The sequence below is a fragment of the Eulemur rufifrons genome, chromosome 7, assembly GCF_041146395.1.
Source record: "Eulemur rufifrons isolate Redbay chromosome 7, OSU_ERuf_1, whole genome shotgun sequence".
Lineage (NCBI taxonomy): Eukaryota > Metazoa > Chordata > Mammalia > Primates > Lemuridae > Eulemur > Eulemur rufifrons.
The window spans coordinates 119,188,457-119,216,262 of NC_090989.1; the positions used below are offsets into that span (position 1 = coordinate 119,188,457).

At 44.1% G+C, this 27,806-nt stretch overlaps 1 protein-coding gene across 2 annotated transcripts; it reads right to left on the reverse strand.

The window, feature by feature from the left end:
• IL20RB (interleukin 20 receptor subunit beta) lies at positions 1-27,806 on the reverse strand. Of its 2 annotated transcripts, XM_069473199.1 has the most exons (8): positions 27,586-27,806; positions 20,087-20,213; positions 18,361-18,551; positions 14,231-14,355; positions 12,036-12,186; positions 9,977-10,060; positions 9,179-9,321; positions 1-1,830 (listed from the first exon to the last, which is right to left on the reverse strand). In XM_069473199.1, exons 1-8 carry the CDS (start codon positions 27,656-27,658, stop codon positions 1,723-1,725), a joined length of 1,002 nt encoding a protein of 333 aa, XP_069329300.1. In that variant the 5' UTR covers positions 27,659-27,806; the 3' UTR covers positions 1-1,722. The 2 variants fall into 2 exon arrangements, with proteins under 2 accessions (XP_069329300.1, XP_069329301.1); XM_069473200.1 differs by lacking the exon at positions 9,977-10,060.

Below are 27,806 nucleotides of genomic sequence, written 5' to 3' on the forward strand. Positions count from 1 at the left end.
TTATTTTTGCAAACTGAAAATATGTTTCCAGCTTAGGCCAAGTATAAAATTAACACACACTCTTCATAAAAGAGTCAAACAACACAGAAGCATACAAAATGATACAAGTGAAAAGATCTTCGGCTCTCTCATACCCTGGAGAGACCCCACCAGGTGGAGATAGGGCTGTGAGCCTCTGTCTGGCAGGAGGGAAACACCTGGTTGAAGCAGTTAGACTGTCCGACTCCCCGGTGGCTGGAAGGGGCCCAGGAAGTGGGGACGGAGACAGACCAACTCAGAGGCTCCACAGCTGGTGGGAGGAGGGTGCAGTGGGTGTTACAAAGCAAGGCACAGCCTTGCTCATCAAGCCCTTTACCCCTCAAGGAACTTCCTCCGTCCGTTCCTTCTCAGATGTTGGCCCTTCACCTGGCTGGGGAGAGAGTGGAGAGAGTCTTCCAGAGGCAGGTCCTAGATGAGCAAATGGAAGGCGCTTGAGGATGCCCTGAGTGAACGGTCAAGGAAAAGAGGGTCCTCAAGGGACTACCTGTGGGTTGGGGCCTTCGGGGAAGGCCCAGGAGCACCCTGACCAGGTGAGGCTTTTGCCAGCTACTTTAATGGGGTCCTCATGCAGCCAGAGGCTGCCCCATCCCAGGCAGCCCCTGAATTCCCAGGGGCTGTGCAGAAGACTGAGACTGCTCCACCTCTGCCCCAGGCTCTACCTGGGGTTGCCCCCACTCCTCCTGACCACAGGTGTCCTTTGGGACCTCTCTGGACTCAAGGTTGATAATGTCACTAGAACTTTAAAGACCACTTTTGGGCAGGACCAAAAATATTACCCAGGTGGCCCCTTTCTGCCCTTTAGCAACTCCAAAGGAGCAGAGCAAATATCCCACTTGTTACAGACATCCTTCTGCATTCCTCATCTCAGTGCACAGGTACGTTTAGCTGCTGTCCTCAGTGTGCACATGCCCTCAACCTTTACAGTGCTTCGTGGATCCACCGTGTTTGCGCACATTCCATTTTCAGTGTGCTGTGACCTCCCTCCAGGTCACCTATTGTAGAGCTTGCTGAGCCCTTGATTTACTTCTGCACAGGCATTTGGTTTGAGGTGAATCAACACCATTGCTTCTGTCCTTCCCTTCCTCTCCCAGGTTTCCTCTGGGAAAATGGGACTTCCAAGCCAACCAGTGTGGAGAGGCCATGATAGTTCTTAGCACACATTTATAACCTGTATACCCTGCTGTCCGGAAAAGCTGAACCCGCCACACTGTTCAACGTCACCAGTCTCTCTACAGCCCTGCAAGTGTGTGTGGGGTGTGTGTGTGTGTGTGTGTGTGTGTGTGCCGGGTATATATTCCTTTGTATCATACATACACGCACATATACACACACACATACATATACACCCAGCACTTGCATGGCTAGAGAGAGAGAGATTGTGTGTGTTTAGCAGGTATGTAGTTAATCTCCCCATTACAGATGAGAAAACTGAGGACTAGAGGGCTAAAGTCACTTTCTCCAGGGTCACCCAGCTAGAGAAACGGCAGCTCCAGGTCTAGAGGTCACATCTGACCCCAAGTCAGTGCTCTGTCAGGCAAACCACTCTGCCTCTGTAGACAGCAGGCTCTTTATACTTCTTCTGTCCCTTGTCCTTGGAGGCAAACAAACACGGCCTGTCCCCTCGTGGTTCCTGTGTCACGCAGACCAGGTGCTCAGCTTCAACCGGGCCCTTCCCGTAGCCCGCTAGGTCCAGGTCCTGAAGAGTTCCTCAGACAGCACGGCCGTCATGGCACAGGCATCCACCTCTTCCTTTCTGCAGCTGATTAACTTCTGCGGTGAATTGGTCACTTTCTGAAAAATAATTTTTGTTAATAATCATTAGATGCTAGTAGTAAAGAATATTATAAAAATCCCAACTATTTAAGTTTTTTCTTTTTCTTTCTTTCTTTCTTTTTTTTTTTTTTTTTTTTTTTTGAGACAGGGTCTCACTCTGTTGCCCAGGCTAGAGTGTTGTGGCATCATCATAGCTCACTGCAACCTCAAACTCCTGGGCTCCAAGTGATCCTCCTGCCTCAGCCTCCCAAGCAGCTGGGACTACAGGTGTGCACCACTATGTCTGGCTGATTTTCCTTTCCTTTCTTTTCCTTTTGTAGAGACAGGGTCTCGCTCTTGCTCAGGCTGTTCTCAAACTCCTGGCCTCAAACAATCCTTCTGCCTCAGCCTCCCGAAGTGCTAGGATTACAGGCATGAGCTGTCAAGCCTGACTAATTTTGAAGCAGCAAAAAACCTCAAAAACAATTCCAACCCCTAGATCAGGGGTTTCCAACACTTGCTGAGATCATATCCTAGTTCACTGTCCTACAGTTCCCTTGGGACCCTCCTTGGTCAGGGCTCCCTGCTCTTGGACCCTGCCCCACAAAAGCCCAGAATGTAATTATGGTCAAAAAAAAAAAAAGAGTCTAAGCGTCTTCCACCAGAGAGCTCTGGGAATAATGACCTGGTCTGAGATGTTTTATGAAAACAGCACCTAGCACAGTGGCTGGTCCAAAGCGAGTGCCCCATAAACCCCTTCCCTACTCACTTTTCATATACCTGCGACCTTTTCTCCCAGCAACCCCAATTCGTAATCATAACTAGTTGTAAACATGCAAATGTCAACTTTTCAGAGGGATTTTCCCACCTACTGCCAGCCTGCTCACCTCCACCAAATTCTCTAGGTTCTTCTACAGTTACCTCTCATGGCCCTTCCCATCCTCACTCCCAAGGGTGGCACATGGGCATAGACAGGTAGGCACAATGGTTTCCCCCACCTCAGACCTCCAGGAGACATCCGCTTCATTGAGCCAGTCATCCTTGATCCTTGCTTATCTTGGTGTCCATGGGCAAACACCAGCAGGAAAAGACAACATGCAAGCAGGGCTCACCAAGTGGGGATGTTAGTGTGAGCCCATCATCAATTCCCTGCTCTGGACCAGTCAGATTCTCAGGAAACTGGCTGCCTAAATCTGCACTGGTTATACCCAATTATTTTTTAAATTCTAGAGCAGCACTGTCCGATAAAAATACAATGTGAGCCACATATGCAATTTTAAAAATCTAGTAGCACATTTTAAAAAGTAAAAAGATTAGCCAGGCATGGTGGTGTGCACCTGTAGTCCCAGCTACTCGGGAGCCTGAGGCAGGAGGATTGCGTGAACCCAGGAGTTTGAGGCTACAGTGAGCTATGATCACACCACTATACTCTCGCCTGGACAAGAGAGTGAGAGCTTGCCACAAAGAAAACAAAAAAGAAGAAGAAGAAACAGGTGGAATTAATTATAATAATGTATTTTATTTAACAAATACATCCAAAATATTATCATTTTAACGTGTAGTAAAAAATTATTGAAATAGCTTATATAGTTTTATACTGTCTTCAAAATCCATTATGTATTTTATTAATATATTTACAACACATCTCATTTTGGACTAGCCACATTTCAAGTGCTTAATAGTTAGATGTGACTAAGGGCTAAGGTATATTGGACAGTGCATTTCTAGAACATTAAAGTAAAAGAAACAGCATAATTTCAGAATTTCAGAAGGTACAAAATTGTGGTCCTGCAGGTTAGAACTAATTTTCAAGCAAAGCTCAGCTAATTTTTTTAAAAATTTGAATTAGTTCTCAACAGTTAAAAATCAGGAAGTTTATCATAAGGATCTGGATTTCTGGGTTTCTCATTTAAAACTGGGAGATCTGACAGCACTGGCCCGCATTCCTTCTTGGTAGAGCCTGCCAGAGCTGAGAAGTAGCTGCCTCCTTCAGACAGAAAGTGCTGGCCGTGGCCCCTCCCCCCCCATATTGAGTTACATTCATTGCCCTGCACACCCTTTTTTTTTCCCTTCTGATATTTGGGTGGCCCCACAGGCATCTGAGCTCACAAACTCCACTTTGTATGAAGCACACAAGGTCATACTTGGGATGGTCCATTGAAGAATTACTAACTTTGGGCCATTTTTATGCTTGCTACCCACATTACGGTGGAATATGACAGCAAGAAGAGAAAGAATAAAGTGAGTCACAAAAAGGAAAGGGAGACCCTTTAGTACCAACCTCCCCCCCATTCCCATGAAGCAATTATAGATAAAAGACAAGGAAAATAAACTCTATTTTAAAATAGAGAATATACACTGGGCAGAATTAATATAATTTTCTTTGCATGTATATTTTTGCTTTAAACTGTTACTTGGTAATATCAACTTTAATGGAAAGAAATTTTTAATGGCATATTTCAGAGTGCAACCATCACCAACTGTAAAATTTTAGATGTAGACATGAAATGTCTCATCCATGCAGATGGATTAAACACAAACTCAGTAGGGATTTTTGAAGAATTGTCAAGGATTTCTGATTGGTAATTTTCCATGGTTTAGTTGGGAAGATGAGTGCATTTTGCAAGGATGGCTGGAAATCACTTTTTAATAGTTTGGAGGATTATCTATAAGTAACACAAATGTTGAGATGCAGCTAGGGTATGCTAAAATCATGGCTGACGGTTCAATGTCTGGTTGCTAAAAAATAAAATAAAATCATGGCTGAGAGAGGGGAGGTGGCAGTAGTGATGCACAGCTCCAGAATGTGTTTGGGATTTAGCAGACACTATGATCTACTTCTCACACAGCACCGTGGGGAAATGCCTAGACTCAGAGAATTTGTCCACTTCAAAAATCTTGGAGTGAAAACAGAAAAAAGTTAAAAGCCATATGGAAAGAAATGCACATAGGAACAGACATCAGAATGATGTAGGAAGGATGGTAAAGGAGAACAGAGAAGCAAAAGGTAGTCAGGAGTAGTGGTATCCATCTGCCCTGGAGGAAATTGGTCACACTGTCAAAGAATCTTCTTGTCCCTGATCTCATCTAAGCCATTCGGTTTTCTCCAAAAGCTAATTTTAGAGTGTGGCTCTTAATGCATCAGGATCCCTGGGAGATTGTACCAGTTAAGGACTCTTGGCCGGGCGCGGTGGCTCACGCCTGTAATCCTAGCACTCTGGGAGGCCAAGGCGGGCGGATCGCTCGAGGTCAGGAGTTCAAGACCAGCCTGAACAAGAGTGAGACCCCGTCTCTACTAAAAATAGAAAGAAATTATATGGACAACTAAAATATATATATATATATATATATATATATATATATATACAAAAAATTAGCCGGGCATGGTGGCGCATGCCTGTAGTCCCAGCTACTCGGGAGGCTGAGACAGGAGGATCGCTTGAGCCCAGGAGTTTGAGGTTGCTGTGAGCTAGACTGACGCCACGGCACTCACTCTAGCCCGGGCAACAGAGTGAGACTCTGTCTCAAAAAAAAAAAAAAAAAAAAAAAAGGACTCTTCTTGTGTACCTGAAATCCTATAAGTAATTGACCCTTTACATGGTTCTTTTCTTATTTTTTTCACTCTGTTCCTCACTAACAAGGCTCTGGGGCTTGGGAAGATACTCAAACTCCTGATCTTGAGGTAGGAGGGAAAACTCTGCTGGGCCTCTGCATATAGGACCAGCAGAGGACAAATGAGGGAGTGTTAGGAACGTAATGGCCTGTGAGTAAAGGGCAATCATGGGCAACAGAATTGAGAGAGAAACCACGAGTGACTCATTGGCGGTGCCCAGCTGAGGAAGGCTGAACTTTTCACCACATGTGGAAAAGGAGTGCCAGTGATATGCCTCAACTAGGAATGCTCCCCTACCATTATCACCATTTTGGATTCGTTCAGGGAATTCCTCTTTTACTGTGGGTTTCTACTTCTACTTATGGCAGAGGAACACCAATCAGATCAACCCTCCTCAGATAACAACTTTTAAAAATGTGACCAAAATATAAAACCGGATTCTTTAAGTCACCATAGAGCAACCAAGACTTGACACTTGGAAGAAAGGAACGTCACTGGGTGAGTGTCCCATTTTTTTACAACTCCTTGCCTGAGGGCCGGTTCCACTTCGTGCCATGAATAGTGGCAGTCTTACTGGCTTAAGGAACCAAAAAACAGAGACTGGTGCAAACACAGAAGTTAGAAAGTGACAGGAGAAATCCTACAAAGGAGAGAGCCAGAAAGGGGGAGCTACAAATTCTGTACATAAATTCTCCCCAAATCTCTGACTGACCTCTGAACTGGTGTGGGAAAAACTCCAACCTGTCCAATGGACTAAAAAGTCTAATAGATATCAACTGTTTACTGCATTGGAGACCAAAGTTTGAAATTTGCATTCTTCCAAGTTAACTGCTTACTAAAACAACCAAACAAAACAATCAATAGTTTTCAGAGGAACATAACAGAATCCAAAATCTCTACAACACATTGTTGAGACTATCCAGAATATAATCCAAAACCACCAGATATCTAAAAAACAGAAAAATGTGGCCTATACCAAATAAAAAAACAATCAGTAGATGCCAACTTTGAGATAACCCACCTGGTGAAATTAGCAAAGATTTTAAAGTAGCAGACAAAGATATTATAATTATGCTCAAGGACACAAAGGAAAATATTCTCTTAATGAGGAAATGAAAAAAATCTCAGCACAGAATATTTACTATAAAAAAAGAACAAAGTGAAAATTACATAATTGAAAAATACAATATTTGAAATTTAAAAACAAATTCACTGGATGTGCCTAAAATCAGATTGGTGATAACAGAAGAGTCAGTGAACAAGAAGACAGGTTAATAAAATTATCCAACCTGAAGAATAGAGAAGGAAAGAGTGTTTTTATAAAAATGAAGGGAGCCTCAAGGATTAGTGGGAACAACATCTAAAAATCTAACATATATGACATTGAAGTTGCAAAAGGAAAGAAGAGAATGGAACGGAAAAAATATCTGAATAAATATGGCTGAAATTTTCCCAAATTATGGTGAAAAATATAAATTTACAAATTAAAGAAGTTCAATAAACTATGAGTAAGATAATTATAAAGCAAACCACACCTAGGCATGTTATAAACTGCTGACAACCAATGATAATTTAAAAGCAGCAAGAGAAAAAGAACACATTTCATATAGGGGAACAATGTTAGAGATTATGGTTATTTTCTCATCAGAAACAATGGAAGCCAAAAGACAATTAAACAACAGTTTTAAAGTAGTAAGAAAAAATTGTCAACCAAAAATCCAGCAAAAATATCCTTCAAGAATGAAGGCAAACTACAGGCATTTTCAAATAAAAAAAAAAAAATCTAAGACCATTTGTCACCAACAGATCTGCATTACCAAACCTATGACAGGAAGTTTTTCAGATTGAAGGGAAGCCATACCAAATGGAAATGTTGTGTGCTGTGTGCTGTCTACAAGAGATATAATTTAAATATGAATATACAGATACGTTTAAAGTGTATCTCCTGAAGACAGAATATGGCTGGTCTTGTTTTCTGGGGTTTTTTAAATATATAGATCCATTCTGACAATCTCTGTCTTTTAATTGGTGTATTTAGTCCAAAACTGATATGTCATGCAAACAGTAAGCAACAAAAGGGCTATACTGATATCATGATAAGGAATATTACCAGAGATAAAGAAAAACATATCCTAATGATAAAAGACTCAGTTACTCAGGCAGACATATTGATCAAAATTTGAATGCACCTAAAACAGAGCCTCAAAATACATGAACAAAAAATTGACATTAAGGGAGAAACAGACGCTTCTACACTCATAGTGGTATTTTGAAATCCTTCTCTCAATAGTTAATAGAACAACTACACAAAAAAAACAGTAAGGACAAAGAGGATCTGAACAATGCCATAAAACATTCTGACCTAATTGATATTAGAAAACACTATGCCAACTACTGCAGAATATATATCCTTTTATGCTTCAGGGTACTATGAACCCCTCAAGCTCTTGCTGAAGGGAAATAAGCCCACACTGTCCCCCTGTATGTGATACACCACATTGCCTTTACGTATCGCAGCAAGTCAGTCAGAGTAGGATGGAGGGGGAGCTGATGAGAGAGACGTTGCTAAGCTTTATGAAAAGGAAAAACATTAAATGAGTCAATATATGTAAAGCCTTAGAACAGTACCTGGCACTCAGCTCTGTACTAGTGCCAGCTACAGTTGATATGACTACCTGGTCCTGGAAGTACTGGAGAGAAAAGGTGGGCATTAGGCTAACAAGGTGGAGGGGTGTCCTGAAGACTGGATCACAGGGAGAATTATTCCTCCTTTGCAGGGGAAGGCACATGCAGATGTCACAAGAGTGACTCCTTCCAGAGTGACCCCAGGCTGATGAGGAACTACAGGCTCCTTATCATGTATAAGTTGCAGGCAGTTCCAGCTCTGGTTGCTTTCCAGAAGTAACTTGTGGCCCCCTCTTCCCAGGAGAGAATGGTGAGAAATCCCTGGGATGACAGGGATGGGGCTCTTTGTTTCTGTTTTTGTTTGTTGTGGTTATTGTTTTGTTTTGTTGCACTGCTTTGTGTGGTTGAGTTGTTGGGGTCGGGGAGAAGACATCTGGGGTGGTAGCTAGATGGGCCATCGGGGGAGCTGCTGGAGGCCGCTTTCCTTTTTCTGCCACCACACCATGGGCACACAGGCCCATCCCCACCAGAGAGACTCAGACCTGTGGTCTAATGTCCTCAGGAGTAAGAAAGGAATCCTGGGCTTGTGAGGATCGGAGAATACAGGTGGGCACCCCTAACCCCAGGTAGTCACTATGAAGGTCCAGACTGCTGCCCTCTCCCCCCAGCCCACCCCAACAAAAGGCAAAACATAATCCATGCCTCCCACGTTCATACACATGTTCTTCGCCCTGCGAACAATGAGGCTTTGGCATGTGAATCCAATATGTTGTGTTGGGACATGTTATTGGGTATAGTTGTTGTTACCATTGTGGGAAGGGGCCAAGGATGCTAGGCAGGCCAGTCCAGAAGGGTAGGACCGTGTGTACTCCTGAAGCACCGAGCATCCTGGGCTGGGCAGCACATCTGTTCTCTTGGCTGTGCCAGGTCCTGGGGGATAGCCGAGCTGGCCTGTCTAAGGGAAGTCACCATGCCCTGGAGAAGGGAGGTCTCTCCCAGTCCCTCTGGTTAGATAGCAAGTCTTATAAGTACTCTTCTCCTCTTTCTGTGCAAATGCCTCTAATCCCAGGAAACATGTGCCCATGCCCAACTAAGGCCCAACCTATATCTGGTCAGTGTCATTCTGAAAGGGAAAAAGAACACTCTTACCAGGGTGTCTGGGATGACCACCACAGGGCAACAGGAGTACCGTAGCAGCTGGCCCATTTTCCAGACGGAGAGTGGCACAGCCACGAAGATCAGCATGAAGCCAACAAATGCAAACAGGGCCAGCGCCAGGGGAAGGACCTCTCCTGGAAACAGAAAGATAACAACAGGCTTAGAAACAGCGGTGAAGACAAAATCTCCAATCTGGGCCTCTTCCAGTTTCCTGGAATTGGCTCTGCACATTGGCCAAGATGGCAGATACCAACATCCTGAGTTTGATATTTGTCCTGGTGACTAAAATCATAATACCACCATTAAAACCATTTTTCTAGATCCAGATTCAGGCATGGTTTCCAGAAAGCTCCAGGGAAGATTAAAATCTTTTTCTGGGGAAGGGACAGGGAGGAGCATCATATGGTAAGCCACTAGTTGTGTTAGCACGTACCTTGGCACCACTGCCAGGAGGAAGGCAGAGTGCCAGGCCCCCGGCAGGATGAGGGGGAGGTGCTGAAAGAGAACAGCACAGAATAGTGCTGGGCGGTAACTAAAACAAAGTGTTTCACAATTTGCTCTTTGCATCGATTCATATTATGGAGGAAATACTAAGTTCAGAAAACAGTCACATAATGACTATGATATATCAAGCCAATGTTATGTGTGCTAGAGCTGCTGCCTCCACCCTGCACTATGCTAGGGGCTGGACGTGTAGTCACTTGTTTTTCACAACTTCACGAGTGTGAGTATCCCCTGCTTCTACTAATATGAAAAGGATTCTATGCTCAGAATGGTTGCATGACTTACCCGAGGTCACACAGGTAGGGCTGGCTCCAAAGACCATGGTTATTTTACCAAATAAATGTAGCAGAAAGGGCCAGATCTGAGCATCTGGAGATGCAGAAGAGGGGATGGGTTATTTTCTTATCTCTCTGTCCTATGCAACCTCGAGCAACTCATTTAGCCTCTGGGCTGGGCAGCTCCCCCGCAAAGTGAAGGGTCGCTCAGCCAACGAGGCTGTGGAGAAGCTGGTGCACTTACACATGTGACTGAGGGCACTATACATTGTTTCAGTGCTTTTGGAAAATATTTTGTTAGTATACATCAATACACAAATGTTCATACCCTTTCACTCACTCCTGTGATTTTAATTCCAAAAAATAATTCCAAGGAAAGAAACAATTACATGCATAAGTCAGTTCTTGGCAACATCTGGAGTAGAGCAACAGCCTCATAACTGATTACATGTATTGGCACATCCATATATTGGCTCACGATGCATCTTTTTAAGAAACGAGGTAGATCCATATGCACTGACATGAAAAGATGTTCAAAATACACTTCTAAGTGAAGACAAGCCAGGTACAGAACAGTAGGTACAGTCTAGGCCCATTTGTGTATGTGCGCATTGGTATCACACAAGCAGTGACTGGAAGATTAAATGCCAAACTTGCCAAAGAAAACCTTCTGAATGGTGTGGGAGAGAACAGAGCACACTTACCTATTACTTTATATATTTGTGTTGTCTGGATTGTTAAACATGCTTGACATATATGATTTTTAAAAGTATTAATAGTATACAATGGTAATCAGGAAATCTGCATGGAAAATGTTATGGATATGACGTTTGTGAAAAAGTGGGCACAAAGTGTATATGTAGGACCACAGCATGTGCCTACACATGGGCAATGGCTGAAGGATAACACCCCTTGGAGGGCAATTTGGAAACAGTGATCAAAATTCAAATGTGTATGCCTTTGACTAAGCAACAATACTTCCATGAATTTATCCTTCAGATATAGACACACCAGCAAAATTATCTGTGTACAAGGAAATTAATTCATGCACTGGCTGTAATAGCAAAATATTTGGGGGGAAAAACCAAAATGCCTATCAATATGAGACTAGTTAAATTAGTTATTATATATTCACACAATGGAATACTATGTAGCTGTAAAGAAGGATAAAGGAATGTCTTTATCAATATGGAAAAATGTACAAAATATATAAAGTGAAAAACGCACGATTCAGAACAGTGCCTAGAGTATGCTACAATTTGTGCTAATAAAAAGGGCAATAGATATAAATACATTCTCATTTACTTGTATATGCATTAAAAAGTCTTCAGAAGGCTATACAAAAAGCTAATACCTGTGGGAGAGAGTATGGGAATTATATAGATGGGGAAGAGGAGTGAAAAGAGAATTTCTATGTGTATCATATATTTTTAGAACCATATAAATGTACTACATATTCAAGATAATAATTAGTCTTTTAAAAAGACTAAAATGTTCTACACAAAAATGTTCCACACCACTAAAATGTAGTGGTGTTTGAATGGCAGGATCATGGGATATAGAGATTGGTTTGGTTTTGTTTCTTTTCAAAATGTTCTAAACATTATAGGTTTTTACACCATAAAATATGCAGGGAAAAAAATTAAGCTGAACAAGAGGATTCCGCAGACTTTCCAAAAGGACCCTTCCAGATAAAAGAAGCTGTGGCCTTATACAGCGTGGTGCCTCCTTACAAGGCCCGCCTCTGCTGCAGCCCGCTCTGATTCACAGGGAGCGACCATCTGGTAAACCAGTCTTGCAACATCTGGCCCTGGGCCTGGGAAGCTTTAAGGGGGAAAGTGTTCCAGATAGCTGCTCAAGTAACTCCACCCAGCCCTGGGATGGACTCCTGCCTCTAGGGAATTGGAATGACATGCACACTTTCACCATGACAGCCCACCCAGCCTGGGGAGCAGGTCAGTGAAACCAAGGGAAAACTCAGAACCAAAGGTACCCAGCAGGCATCCGCGCATGTGCCAGGAGGGCTATCACCCGTGCAGGGCTCCAGGGGACGGGGAGGCTGTCCTTACCTTGAACCTCAACACATTCTGCCTGGCTGAAGGCGCTGCGCCTCCCAATGGCCTTCACAAATGTCTGAGCCTTCACACAGTACGCAGCCCCCGGCTCCATGGTTACCAGGTACAATGGGATGCCCCCGCTGCTCACGGTTTTGACATGTTCCTTCGGGAGACCAGAAAACACAGTTACTCCCTGAGGGCCGCACAGGAAGAGCCAGAGAGGGAAAGCTACAGATACTTCCTTTCCAGATGCTTATAGAATTTTCCCTCTCTTTTATGCACACATTCATTCACTCACTCATTCATTTATTCATATTTATTAAGCACCTACTACAGTGTTCTAGGCAGAGGGACATAGCATTGAACAAAACAAAGTCCCTGCTCTCATAGAGCTCACATGGGGAAAGACAGACCATAATATAAACACATGGCAAGTGGTAATAAGGGCCGTGAAGAAAAAGCAGAGCAAAGAAGCAGAGGTAAGGAGGAGGCACCATTTTAAACGGGGTGGTTAGAAAAGCCATTTGGGCAGAGACCTGAAAGTTGGAATCTGAGCGGGGCTTGGCGTGGCCACGGCTGCCAGGGGGTCAGTGCAAGGAGCATCGGAGCTGGTGGGCGGTCTCTCCTCACTCGTCCATCTATCCACCCATCTGTCCACCCATCTGTTCACCCCTCCACCTCCACCCTCTCCCTGAGGCACGTGCTCTGCCTCTGAGCCTGTGGAGGCTTGTCTGGACCCAGCCCAGATGACTCAGGGTACATGTTCTTCTCTCAGCACCGGCCCTGCCAGTTACCAAGGGTGGGGAGTGGGCTCCATCCCAATGAATCTGAGGGAGCTGCATTCTTCCTCCTGCCCAGGCCCTGACCTGTCCCCCACACCCCTCCATCTGCTTGGCTGGCAGTGCCACGTCCTACCAGTGGGCCCTTACCTGGCAATAAGTACTAGGGCCCAGCGTTCTTGCCCGCCCCACCTGCCCACACCACCTTTCAGGGGAAGCTACTCAACCCACAGCCCCTGTTGAATGGGTGGCAGGAAATGTGCTCTGCTGGACATAGGGTGCCCCTCTCCTGAAAAGGGTCTAATCAGAGGCCAGGTGGCTACCTGCGACCCCAAAACTTGGCCTGATAAGATGAGCGAAACCCACCAGATTGCTCTTCTAAGGATTTGGTCTTGGGAAACCTGAGTACCTAGAGCTAGAAGTAGGGACAAAGGAGAGAGGACACGAGGCCTCAGAGGCCTGGAGGGGCTGGGGAGCCATATCATAGGCACCTGTAGGAAGGAATGAGGAGGGATTGGGGCCTGGGGGTAAGCTGGGAGAAGGCCACAGAAAGCGTGTGACAGGGAGGGCCTGCTGGAGGGAAGCAAGGACTCAGGGTAAGGGAGGCTGTGCTGCACCTGGCCCTGTGCCAGCTCAGCGCATAGATTCTGTGACGGCCCCTTATTGCCCCATATTAATCCTTATGATAAAGCCTATTTCTCATTCTGCTGACTGGAATGGGCCTCTAGGCTCTGTCACTGTATCAGCTTGGACAGGGGCTCCACAGGTCTCAGTGTCCCCTAGGTCCTGCTCGAGCTCCACCCCTTCTGCTGCCATCCCTTGTTCGACCCTTCCCTCTGAGGACTGGTCTCCCACCCACCCCAGACTGCAGCAGTCTTCCCACAGACAGTGGCAGCACCCCATCTAGGCATTCTGCATGGCCTGTTCACTCATAATTAGACAGGTTTATTCATGAGCCAGATCCTGGCTCCCTGCCCCCACTCCTGCACCCTGCCAAGACACACACCCTCAAGAGCTTTGTACCAGCCTCATCTGCTTTTGGAATTATCCAGTCGATCTGGAACACCCTGACCTGCTGCCCCTAAGTGGTGAGGAGACCAGCTGATGAGGGAGAAAAAAATGCATTGAAAAGGTATTGTGGGTCCAACTAGGTTAGAGTTTAGGGCAAGGAGTTTAGCCCCCACACTTCAGCAGATCCAACCTGAAAAGGCTCCCAGCCAAGGCCTGGGATGGACCAACGCAGTCCTTTGAAGAAGAGGCTGATGGGATGGTCAGCATACTCTCATCTCTGTTTGCACACTTCACCCAGGACCGCTCACTCTCAGGCCGCCCGGCGGGCACTGCAGGGGCCGGCTTCCCTCGCCCACCCTCAGAGATCTGTGCCTCTTCCGCAAAAGCTGACCCAAAGGCCAAAGCAGGAAGTCTCACCTTAGCGCCAGGCTCCCTCCTCCAGTAGGCCACACGGAACTCAAACTGGGGCCCCAGGTCTTCCAGCTCAATAACCAGGTGGAAGCCATCCTTGGTGACCTCCATCCCAGGTGGGGTGAGGATGGCTGTTGGCAAGATAAGGGGAGAGTCAAAGCAGCCCCAAATAGGACTGATTTCCTGGGACACAATGACAGTGTCACAGGTGGAAATATGCCAGCCCCCCTGGGACAGGGAGAGAGTTATATCTTCACAGCACTTGGAAACATGTACATGAATACTCTCCTGTACTCAGCAGATGTGCAGTAAATGCTTTTTGAATAATGAATGAATGAAAAAACAAACAACAAATGCTTACAATTCCCCTTTTTAAGAAATCCCTTAACTATAATAAAGTCCTCTGTTCCTTCTCCAGGAGGCACATATATATAAGAAAGTGATTAAATACTCAAGTAAACATTATCTCTCTCCCCTTTAAAAGTTTATGATCCATGCCCCTCCCTTCTACCAGTCTTTTTCATCAGAAATTGCTCCTCACTTTGGCTCATCAAAGTGAGCAGATGCTGTTTCTTAATGCTTGCCAAATACCTATGTGAGCTCAGGTCTATACTGACCTGAGTCAGTATAGCCCAGGCCCAGTCTTTGCCCCTGAGGAATGAACACACCTGTCAGGGTCATGTGCATCCCTACGGCTCACACAGATCAGTGGCGTGTACTGGCTTCTGATGACTTTCAAACATCAGCAAATCAGCAGCCTGCGAATGGGTTGGCCAGTCTATTTTCAGCCCAAGTATGCTTCATCTCATATCTTGACAAAGGGATGTTGGCAAGTCAGAGGTTTTTTATAAATTCTGATAATCAATTCTAGAAATTACAGTATGGGCACAAACATCTTTCACATTGCTGGGTCCCAAATAGAGAGGCCCTCAGCCCTGTAGATACTTTTCCACAGCGGGCCAAGAACAGATGGGCTGCATGGGCAGTCTCTGCTCCGGGGCTCCTGGTGACGGAGCCACACTTGCCTCTCAGGCCCAGATGCTGCGGGACCAGAAGGGCTTGGCTTGGGAAGTAGGGTGGGGCGTGTTCTGGGCTAAATCCTCCATAATGGGGTCAGTGGACTCTCCGAAGAAAAGCAGTTCCTGGAGGGAGTTTTCCGAGAGCAAAGCACTTCCCCCTCCCCTGCCTCCTTGGGGAAGTGTGTATACCAGTCATTGGAGAGCTGCCTGGTGGGGAACAGGAGGACATGGGAGCCAGAGCCAACTGCGCAAAATACACCCAGTCCAGAGGCTTCGTGTGACCACACAGCAGCACTAGCTCTACCTCTGAAACACCTCCCGGAGAAAAGAGGTATTTGACTCTTCCACTTTTAAGTCAGACCTGATTAGCACTGGGTCCTCTGATCTCCGTCTTTATTAAGAATAGAATCAGAGAAAACGATCTAAAGTTTCAGTTCAGAGACTTGTTTGACCCTATTGGGGCAGGAACCTCTGTCCTGTGTACTCTGCATATTTATCTCATTTAATCCACCCTAATCCACCCAGGAAGCTTAAAAAGGTAAACACTATTCCCTTTGTACAGAGAGGTTAAGTGACATGCCCAGAGTCAAATAGTTAATTGGCCAGAATTTGAGCCTATGTCTTTCTACACTTCTACCCTCCCCTGTGTGGGGTGTTTAGCCTCTACAGTGGTGGATCTCAACCCTGGCTGTACATGAGAATAACTTGGGGAGAATTTTAAGCTCCCAGTGATCAGGATGCACACAGATCATTTAAATCAGCCTCTCTGGGCATGGGCCCAGTGATTCTAAAGCTGCCCTAGGACTCGAATGTAGTCCAGGTGAAAAACCTCTGCTTGCAACAAGGTGTCCCTTTAAGAGCAGGAGATCCTTTTCAGGAGAGCCTTAAAACAATATTTTTCACATGCCTGGGGGAGAAGTCAAATGGAAAAGGACAGACTTAATACCCTTAAGAGATCACGATGCAGTCCCAGCCCATTCGCTGGGATCACACAGGGCCGCTTCTCTACCTTCTGATGTGAATACAGAGACTCCTGTTCCTCCACTCCCCCCACAGCAAGCCCTTTTCCTGTTTATACTGGCCTTCTAAGAATGAGTTATTACTGCACACCCCCACCCACATAGTTTTATAGGCACTCCTTTATCTCCATCTGACCCGTTTGCCTGCCTTCCAACAACAGCTACCAGCCCCCAGCCACGGTCTTGGCTGGAGCCCCGTGCTCCCAGGGCCAGGTGGTGCTAGGAGCTGGCTGGGCACTGCAGACAGAGGCAGAGCTGCAGTGTCCCCTGTGCCCCTTAGCCTCCCCCAGCACCTGGCACTGCCATACTGCCACTTCAATCACCTTCTGGTGCCTGGGAAGGAAGGCCTGAGCAGAGGCACCCACATTCGCACCAAAATTCCTACGGGTATCCCATTCCGACAGTCCTATTCCTGCCCATCTCTTTCCTCCTCTGCACTCTGGCTCTCAAGTCTGGGCATCCCTAGGGCTACGACAGTACTAATACTTACCAAAAGCTGAGTGCTAAGCTAGGGCAGCTCCGCACTGAGCATTTACACACTGCATCTCATGCAGCCTCCACAACTACCCTGTGAGGCAAACTGCTGCCCCTCTTACAGATGCGGAGGCAGGGACCCAGCTGTCAAGTGGCTGAGCTGGGATTTGAACCACATCTGTCTGAGCCACAGAGCCAACTTTCCCTTCAAAGCTGTCTTCACCTTCCACAGTCTCTTCCAGCTTGGGCTCCCCCATCTTCCAACCCTCTTGATTTCTACTGAATATCGTACACTCCTCAGTGACATTTGACTCATCCTGTACAGGAGACGCTGCCCCCCATGGTGCCCTTCCCTCCACCTACATTTTAAACTCTGAGGTCTCCCAGGACCCTGTCCTCTCTTTGTCCCCCATATCTTATCCCTACACAATCTCATCCACTCCCAAGCCTTTAGCTATTAACTGTGTGTGGTGTGTCTCGCTTTGACTTCTCTGAGCCCTGGGCCTGGTTTCCAGATGCCAGTCAGACATCTGTGACATGATATCTTACAGAAACCTCAATCTCAAAGACCACAAAGCCAGAGGTGTCTCCATTCCTCAAGACCAGTTGGTCTTCCTGGCTTCTCTGCCTGGGCTGGCATGCTCACCAACCCCAGTCAGGAGCTGGGCACCATCACTACCTCTCCCCTCTCCATCCCTCAACAACTGGTCCCCACGCTCTACCCTTTCTAACTCTGCCATGTCTCCTTGGGTTTATTCTCTCCTCCCCATCCCCTCCCCCATTCCTGGGATCAGAACCCACCTTGGCTCAGCAGGAGAGTTACGGCCCCTCCTCACTCTTCCCTTGCTCTGCTCCAGTTCACTTTCCACACAGCAGCCAGAGTGATTGTTCTGGAAGATGGACCTGGTCTAGATCCTCTCCTCTTCTGTGGCTCCCCTCTACTGATTTGATCAAGCTTCATGTCAAAGCCCCTCTCCACATGACCAGCTGCTTCCCTAGCCCCTGCCAGCCAGCCCCTGCCCAGCCAGCCCTAGCCTCTGCTGTTCCCCCAAAATGCATGTCCTTTTACACACTGGCCATTGCTTACACTCAGCCATATTTGGCCACCTACCTAGATTCTTCTCCTACTTCTTTCTCAATCTTTTCTCAGGTACCATTGCAATAGAAGAGTTATTTATTTCCCATAGAAGGGCAACTGTCTCTGGTGGCTCTGTCAAATGTATAGATCCCTTCGCACAATGAAGCTGCTCCCACAGGCAGTGAATACGGGGTTAAAGAGGTACCAAATGGGAGACAGTGTTAGATTTATGGAGGCACAATCAGGGTGCCTGGTGCCATCTTACTTCCAGAGCAGCTTTCCTTAGAAGTCCCCAAGGTCAGCATCCCGACCACCTGCAGACCCTAACAGAGACAGTCAGGAATGGCCTCCCAAGTCAAAAGGCATGAGAGAGACAGCATGTGGGAAGCAGTTGGCCATTTTTCAAATGTACCAGTGAGGATTGTTTGTGTTCACAATACTCTGGCTTTGCAAGACTATTTTGATGCTAAAAAGAATACCAAAAGTCTAGGTGAACATGATTCCTAAAGGGAAGGCTATTGGGGAATAACGAGAGAAGTGCCTTACTTGAGTTTCTATTGAAGGGGTGTGTCAGGGTGCTCCAGGCTGAGCTCTGTGAGCCCAGTGTGGCCCTGACACGGAGGCTGTATGGCACCGTGGCCGTGATGTCATCAGTGACGTCACACTCAGGCCCCTCCGTGAGCGAGCACCAGCTGCTGGGGATCCAGATGTGGCTCGTGTACAGGCTCTCGTACTCCCTGGCCAAGGAGAGAAAGGCACAGAGTCACGCCAGCCCCTCTGACCCAGGCTCAGTGATGGTTGCCGGTAACTGCCTTCATTCTTCCACTTCTTATTGGTCAGCAAAATAAGTATTTTCTCCACACCCCAGTTACTTCACTCTCTCCCTCACCAACCATCTGTTCTCCCTTACTCCTTTTCTCACCAGAGGAGGAGGCATAAACCCCAAACAGTCCAGATCTCTCCATCTCCCCAGTCACCACCTTAATCTCAGCCACCATCATCCCTTGCCTTTCTGTGGTCTCCCAGCCTGCAAACCTGCCATTCTTCATGCCATCCACACTCAGCAGATCATGATGCTTCTCTCCTTAATGGCTTCCTATAGCACTTAGAATGGAGTCCAGACTCTTCCCCATGGCCTACAAGACTCTTAGCCTGATGGCTCACCCTCTCCTAAGCATGATGTTCTCACCACACTGGTAATTCCTCCAAAATGCTGAGCTCTTTTTGCCTTAGGACCTCTGCAAGCTGTTCACACTGTCTCAAATACTCTGTCCTGATGGCTCCTCCTGTCCTTCGGATATGGTATAAATATCACCTTCTCAGAGAGGCCTTCCCTGACCACCCAATGTAAAGGAGCCACAGAGTCAATTCACTATTGCATCAGCCTTTTAGCTTTCTCCTAGCACAATTTGAAATTTCCTAGAGCCATAAAAAATTTTCTGTGACGATGAAAATGTTCTAGGTTGGTGGTGTTCAATATGGTAGCCACTAGCCACATATGGCTATTGAGCACCTCAAATGTGACTAGTGGGACTGGGAGACAGACATTTTAATTTAACTTGATTAATTGAAATAAAAATAGCCATGTATGGCTAATGGCTACCACATTAGAGAATGCAAACCTAGTATATTTACTGTCCGTCTTCTACTCTAGATGTAAGGTCCTGATATCCAGAAACCTTGTCAAATGTATCCCAGAGTCTGGAAGAATGTCCACACAGGTGGGTGTTGTTTGTATACATTGTTAATGAAATATATTAAGCAGCTTTTGTGTCCCTGTCACTCCTCAACAGCTGCAAGCATCTGGACACCTGTAGAAAACCAGAGCTTCCTTGGCCCCAAGGCCAGCTGACCTTTAGGGTCACAGTTTGTTTTAGCTCTTATGTATAAGCTCCTTGTCAGGAACACTGAGGTCTCCCAACCCCCAAAAGCTCTGAGTCTCCAAGCATTTATCCATCTCAAGTCTGAGTCAAACTCATTAGACAGTTGGTGACTCACATACACTTTGTCCAATGTGTATGTGGACAAAGGAAGCTCCACCACAATGTCCACATACACATTCGTGTTCCCGCAGAGTCCACTGTCAAACCCACAGGACAGTTTCCCTTGTTTCTTCAACTCTCCCAATGCCCATGCAGACGGAGGAGGCAGATCCCTGGAGGTAAGCTATCCCTGGACTCACAAAGCCTCCTTGAGCTGAGGAGGAAGGGCTGTGCCTTCAGGTACCAACTGATGTCTAAGGGAGAAAAACTTAAAAAATAAAACAACTCACCCCTGGTACTCAACAGAATAGTACACTGTTTCTCCAGGCATGATCACTGGGCTCCACATCAAGAGATGCTTCATGTTGGTTGAACGTACAGAGAGGTTCTGAGGGGCAGGTAGAATGGCCACTCCACCTGGGATCAAGGCAGATAGACAGGCTGACAGGTGGCCTTGTAGTGGGGGAATGCACAGCTTCAAATTAGTGTCTAATGAAAGGCCTCGTGTTTTCATGAACTAGAAACAACTCTAATTTCATCATACTGTGTTAATGCTAAACTTGCTAAACTTGTCATCATTGTTACTGTGCCTTTCATGATAAGATGGCATATTAATATTAATAGTGACTAATATTTATTGAGCACTTACCATGTTCTATCTGGACTATGTCCTAGATTGTTACATGATTATCTCATTTAATCCTCAAGGCCATACTGGGAGGTAAAGACCATTAGTTTCTCTGTTGTACATATGAGAAAACTGAGACACATTATTTACAACTCTTTTTTAAAAAATTTATTTATGAATCTTATATCAGATTGGCCTAGATCCAGGACTTGACTGTGACTCTGCCACTTACTATGTGACCTTAAGCAAGTTGCATAAACCTGGCCCTCCCACTCCTTCATGGCAAGCCCATGCAGGCTCCTACCACCCACCCATCCCCAGCCATTGGGGGGCTGCTGGGGATGCCCCACCTCATTCCCCTGCCTCTTCTCTAATGTAGGACCCTGGTGACATGCCTCCATCTCCCTCTCAGCATCTACTGCCTGCACTGTGAGGAAACACCTGGGCCACCCACACAGAAGGCTTCCTGACCTCCCCATCCCAGCCTTGAATCACGCAAGGGCTAGAAAGAAAAGGGCCAGCTGGGAGTGGGGCAGTCCAGGAAGGCAGGGACTGGTCCCCCCGACACCGTCCTCTAGTAAAGCAAAAAACATTTTTCTAGTCAGCTATTTGGGGAATATAAAGCTATACAAATATGAAGCCAGATTTTATGTAACTAGTTAGTTTAATTATATGATTAAATTACATATTAATAGCATTAATTAATTAATATAATTTAATTACATAATTTTAAAGCTCTCAGAAATGAAATCTCCAGGCCCATATTGTTTCACTGGAGAATGCTATCAAACATTTAAAGAAGAATTAACACCAACTTTACACAATCTCTTGCAAAACATGGAAAAGGAAAGAACACTTTCCAAGTTACTTTAGAGGCTAGTAATATCCTGATACCAAAATCAGACAAAGACTACACACACACACACACACACACATCTTATAAATATAGAAACTACAGACCAATAGATCTTACGAACTTCGATACAAAAATCTTCAGCAAAATATTAGCAATCCAAATCCAATAGTGTATAAAAAGAATTATGCACCATGACCAAGTGGGATTTGTTCCAGCTATGCAAGGTTGGCTCAACATTCAAAAATCAATTAATGTAATCCACCATTATAAGCTAAAGAAGAAAAATCATAAATCATATCGATTGATGCAGAAAAAGAATTTATAAAACCCAACACTCATTCATTATTAAAAGCAACAACTAAAAAAAAAACCTCTTTTCAACTTAAGAGCATCAGGGAGTTACCTCAATAAAGACCACCTACAAAAAACCTATGGCTAACGTCTTACTTAATGGTGAAAGACTGAACACTTCCCCGCTAAGATCAAGAACAGGCAAGAGTATCCACTCACCACTCTCACTCAACACAGTACTGAAAGTTCTAGTCACTGTAACAAGGTAAGCAAAAGAAGTAAAAGAAGTACAGATTAGTAAAACTCCCCCTATATTCCAATGACATGATAGGCTATGTAGAAGATCCCATGGAATCTATTAATACAAAAAGCAAAACTTCTAAAACTAATAAGTGAGTTCAGCAAGTTCACAGGATACAATATAAACATAAACGATAACTGTATTTCTATATGCTAGCAATAAACACATACACAGAAATTAAAATTATAATCATTAAAAAAACACACAGGTACAAATCTAACAAAATATATCCAGGATTTGTATGGGGAAAACTCCATAATGTTGAAAGAAATTAAATAAGATCTAAATAAATAGAGAGACATACTTTTGCATGGATTGGAAGATTCAGCATAAATGACAATTCTCCCCCATATTGATATATAGGTTTAAGGTAATTCCTATCAAAATCCCAGCAAGGTTTTTTGATAGTATAGATCAACTTTTTCTAAATGTTATAAGAAAAGTCAAAGAAACTAGAATAACTAACAATTTTGAAAAAAAAAAAAAAAAGAATAAAGTGAGAGGAATCAATCTACCCAATTCCAAGACCTTCAGTAATTAAGATTGTGTGGTATTGGCAAAGGGTTCACCTACCTTGTTGGTGGAATGTAAAATGTTACATTAGCTTTGGAAAATAGTCTGACAGTTTCTTGTAAAACATGTAGTTACTATATTATCTAGCAATTGCATTCTTGAGCATTTGTCCCAGAGAAATGAAAATGTATGTCACAAAAGACCTGCACATGGATGCTCATAGCCAAACCGGAATAGGCCCAGATGTCCTTCAACAAGTGAATGGTTAAATTAAACAAACTGTGGTACATCCATACCATGGAAGGGGGCCATGAGCAAGGAACACAGGTGGCCATTGGAAGCTGGGAATGACAAGAAAACAGATTCTTCCCTAAAGCTTCCAGAAGGAACACAGTCCTTGCCCACATCTTGATGTTAGTCCAGTGAAATGGTGAACAGATTAGTTGTATTTTGAAATAATTTCAGACTTATAGGAGCACTGTCAAATAATGCAGAGAACTGTCTATGTCCTTCATCGGCCTTTCATAGCTACAAACCAGGGTACAAATATGAAAACTAAGATATTAATATTGATACAATATCATTAACTAAGCTTCAGTGTTTGTTCAAATTTCACCAGGTTTTCCCCTAGTGCTCTTTTTTATCCAGGACTCCACATTTAGTTTTCAGATCTAGTCTGTCTCCTCCAATCTGTTCTCAATTTGTCTTTGTCTTTTATGACCTTGACACTTTTGAATAGTCCTGGTCAGTTGTTTTGTAGAATGTATCTCAGTTTGGTTTTGTCTGATGTTTTCCTACGCTTTTGATTGAGGTTATACGTTTTTGCCATGTACTCACAGGGGGCAAATGATGTCAGTATGTCTTATTACTGGTGATACTAATCACCTTGATCACTTGGTTAAGGTGCTGTCTCCGCAATAAAGCTATCATTTGCACCTTTATAGTTAACAAAATATCTTGGAGGAGACATTTTGAGACTATGCAAATATACTGCTTCTCTTCAAACTTTCATCCATCAATTTTAACATCTATTGGTGGATATTTCTCGTAACAACTATTGCTATGATGTTCTAATAGTGATTTTTTACTTAATTGAATTCTTCTGTAAGGAAGAGCTATTCCTTCTTTACTATTTATTTATTCAATTATTTATATCAGGATAGACTCATGGATATTTATTTTATTCTTGGTTAAAGTCTACCACTACTGTTACTCATTTCGCTACTCAAATTGTTCCAACTTTGGTCAATGAGAATTCTTTCAAGTTGATGCCTATGTCCTTTTAACTTGCTCCCATCCCCCTTTTTCATGTTATTTTTATTAATAGATTTTTGATTTTTGGAATAATTTTAGATGTACAGAAAAATTGCAAGACATGTACATAAAGTTTCTGTATACGCTTTACCCGGTTTCTCCTAATGCTAACATTTTACATGACCATAACACATTTTTCAAAAGTAAGAAACTTAAGCTTCGGCCAGGCGCGGTGGCTCACGCCTGTAATCCTAGCACTCTGGGAGGCCGAGGTGGGCGGATCGTTTGAGCTCAGGAGTTCGAGACCAGCCTGAGCAAGAGCGAGACCCCGTCTCTACTAAAAATAGAAAGAAATTATATGGACAGCTAAAAATATATATAGAAAAAATTAGCCAGGCATGGTGGCGCATGCCTGTAGTCCCAGCTACTCGGGAGGCTGAGGCAGGAGGATCCCTTGAGCTCAGGAGTTTGAGGTTGCTGTGAGCTAGGCTGACGCCACGGCACTCACTCTAGCCTGGGCAACAGAGTGAGACTCTGTCTCAAAAAAAAAAAAAAAACAAAAAAAACAAAAAAAAAAAAAAAAGAAACTTAAGCTTCAAGTCAGTAACAAGTTAAAAAAAAAAAAAGAAAAAACCCACCAAAAATACCCAAAAACTAAGAAATCAACATTAGTACATTACTGCTAACTAAATTCCACACTTTATTTGGATTTCACTAGTTTTTCCACTAAGGTCTTTTTTTTCCGTTTCAGGATCCAATCCAAGATACTATGTTGCACTTAGTCAGCTATCCCTTTTTAAGCACTTCGTTACTACTTAACCACAAAATGCTCTTGTCTCATCTTGCATTTTTCCTGCCCAGCCCTGGAATCAACCATTTCTCTAAGGAGCCGCATTCGGGGGAGTTTTGAAAAATCCCAGTATCAGGCAGCACCTTAGATTAATTCTGAACCTCAAGCTCTGAAGTCCCAGCATTTATGTTTTTAAAAGTTCCCCAGATGATTCCAGTGTGCATTTGAGATTAGGAGCCACTGATTTAGACCTTACTTCTAGGGTCTAAAGAATAGTTACAACTATGTCAAATTCCCAAAAGCCAAAGACTTCAATGTATTTCTCAGCAGGCTCTTACATTCCCTGAAGACAAGGGAACTCCTTTTTTTCCATCTCTATTCAACACCCTGACCAGAACCGGGTACATAAAAGGTGCTCAGAAATGCTAAATGAATGAAAATTGAACAAGTGAACCAAGTCTTGGCTCCCTTAGAGAAATTAGCCTAGGCCTGACTTCTTTTTTCCTAATCCCTCATGCATCTTTAATTAGAGCCTTTTGCTGCTGAACACCTAGTTCCTAAAATCTTGAGTCAGTACAAGGGAGGCAGCATGAACGCTACCCACCACAAAGGCCTCAGGTAAACCTGCAGGCAGAAATCTTTGTATCTCTTCCCTAAAAGGACCCCCACTGGGTCTGACGTCAACTCCCCACATCTTCTTCTACCACCTTTACGTCCAACAGCTTTTAAAACAAATGCGTCATGAAAGGCAGCACCATCTTCTTTATTTCCTTTATTTCGTCCCTCCTCCCTTTTCCTGGCCTGTTTCAATATCTTAGCTTCTTCTGCAGAGAAGTATAAAGGGCACAGGCTCTGGGGCCCGCCAAACTGGAGTCAAATCCCAATTCCCCCACTTCACTAGATGTATTAATATATACTTGGACAAATAACTGAATCTCTCTTAGTCTCTGTTCCTAATGTGAACAATGGGAATAATATCACCTGTCTTGCAGGATTGACATGAGAAGTCAAGAGAACATATTTGCAAACCTAGGGCACAGTGTGCACTCAGAAATGGTAGACGTGATTGTCATTGTAGTTATTGTTATTATTGTTATTATTATTGGCAGCAAGAATCAGTTTCCTGAATCACACGCTACATTTGGAAGGGACAGAGCAAGGCAAATGATTTCTATGAAAGAGTGCAACAAGTCTACCCATCTGTCCACTGATCTAGTAACTGATAGAAGTTCATTTAGAATTTGCAGAACTCATCACAGGCACCTGCACATCCCAGAGGAAATCACATAAAGGCAACCTCAACAAAAGCAATTATCTGCTGACATCACCATCTGTTTGTATAACCAACAGATAATATTAATAATAACTAACATTTGGGGGTGGGGGCATGTTGATGTCTTCAAAGTGATTTTGTTTGCATCATCTTATTTAAGCCCTCACTATCTCAAGGTGGCTAGTATGACCATTTCACAGATGAGGAAACTAACGTTGTATGATCTAGTCCCTGAGCTGGTAAGTGATAGAGCAAAAACTCACACACAGGTCTTTCTGGCTCCAACATCCAAGTGATTTTCACCACTGTTTTTTGTTTGTTTTTACTGTGTAAAGTTTATAAGTGTCAGAAGAGCACACTCACCTTCAAGTCTGTTTGAAATGGGGGTTTTCAAGAAAAGACTGAAAAGACTGGACTCGTTGAAGAAAATGTCAAGTTAAAAAAACGTTGGTCTTTCCTCTTCTCATTTGGTCTTCTACCTCCTCCCTTTGGCTTACTGGAGGAATGTTTCCTTGGCAACTCTTTTGTCCCAGCAACTAAACAACCAAACAACTAACCAAACAAGCAGCGTGCTTAGCCTATGCTAGGGGCTGTAGAGATATCAGGAAAGATGCCCTGGCCCTGCCCTCAGACCAGTGCTGAAAAAAGAAGTAATCCACTGAAGCTAGAGTATACGGGGTCAATGGTCAAAGGACAGAGAGGTCTTGGAAGGGTGCGTAGGAAGAAGGACCCATTTGGAATGATGATCGGAGTATGGGCTTGGAATGGGGAGAGGAAGTGGAGATGGTGCTTCTGGTGGGAAATTATTACAATAAAGGCCAGGAGAAGGAAATGAAGGTATAATATGCCGAGCGTGAAGACAGCAGCTGCCTGCAGTCCATATTTGTTTTTAAGGAGTAGTGAGAAATAGGGGTGAATAAACAAAATAGGGTGAGGCCTGAATTTGCTGGGTCATGAGAAACACACAGCAGAATTTGGACATCCTGTGCTGAGCAGTTGGGTGCTGTGAAGGTTTTTGAGCCAGGAAGGAACATCATATATTTGATGTTTAAGCCAGTTCTACACATTTGCAAATAGACTCAGCACTGATTTGTTGCCTGATTAAAACTGAAATAATTAGTTCCATGTAAACAAAAACAAAAAAACCAGAAAGTCCTCAAGGCTCCCATTGACACTGAGAAGGCAAAGTGCCTAATATCAGAGTATTAAAATTTTAAATTTCTCTTAAATGTGATTTGACATGAACAAACATCAAAGTCTAAGCAGCTGCGATTTTGGAACGATAAAGCAGGTAGGTACATGCAACCAAGAGTGAGGAAGAGAAAATTTTGTAATCTTACTGGCAGGGAAAATGCCCCAAACCAAATATTTTTTTTTTTAAATGCCATGAAGTACCTTTTCGGCAATAACCAGGAGAGAAATCCGATTGTTTATAAGTCTTGTACTCAACATAAAGTCCCTATAATATCTTTTTATTCATATGTGCTTTGTTAGAATCTTTGTTTCACTTTAATCCGTCCTTACAGTTAACATCTCCGAGGTACACACAGAAAGACTGACAGAACTATGCTGTACCCTTTAAAACTAGATAGTGAGTTAAATAACAAAATGCACGGAGTTCTGCTAACCTTTAGACTATTTATTTTGATGATTTATCTTTCTAGATTGTTCTGTGGAGGTGAGGAGAAAGATTTCCAAACAGAAAGCAGGCCTTTTCTTTTCTTTGGGATGTGGGGATGAAGGTTTAGGTGAGAAACCTTTTATAAAACAGATATAAGATGTTCTATACAAATATTTCAACCCAAATTCTGAGAAAGCATTTTTCACCTTCTTAACCTATATTCAAGGCCCAAACTATTGGATGTATTCTAATTCATACTTACCTGTGAGCAAACATGGAATCAAGGCGTAGAAAAACCACATGATAAGACTTGTCCAGATTTCTGTTAGAACCATTGTGAAGGTCTCTGTTTGGTGGACTCAGTTTGACCTGGAACATACTTTCCTTCCAGAATGAAGCATTCTGCCCATCTCAGCCACCTTGCTTCAGAACGCATATGCTGGAGCTGGGATCTGAGTCACAGTGAAGCCTGAATTGTTTGGA

Bases quoted from the DNA above. Each gene is read 5' to 3' on its own strand.
- IL20RB (XM_069473199.1), bottom strand. From the start codon at position 27,658: ATGGTTCTAACAGAAATCTGGACAAGTCTTATCATGTGGTTTTTCTAC. The intron at 20,214-27,585 runs GTAAGTATGAAT...CCTTGATCCCAG, and splicing joins GATTCCATGTTTGCTCACAG to GTGGAGTGGCCATTCTACCT. The intron at 10,061-12,035 runs GTAAGGACAGCC...CTGCATCTCCAG, and splicing joins AGAATGTGTTGAGGTTCAAG to ATGCTCAGATCTGGCCCTTT.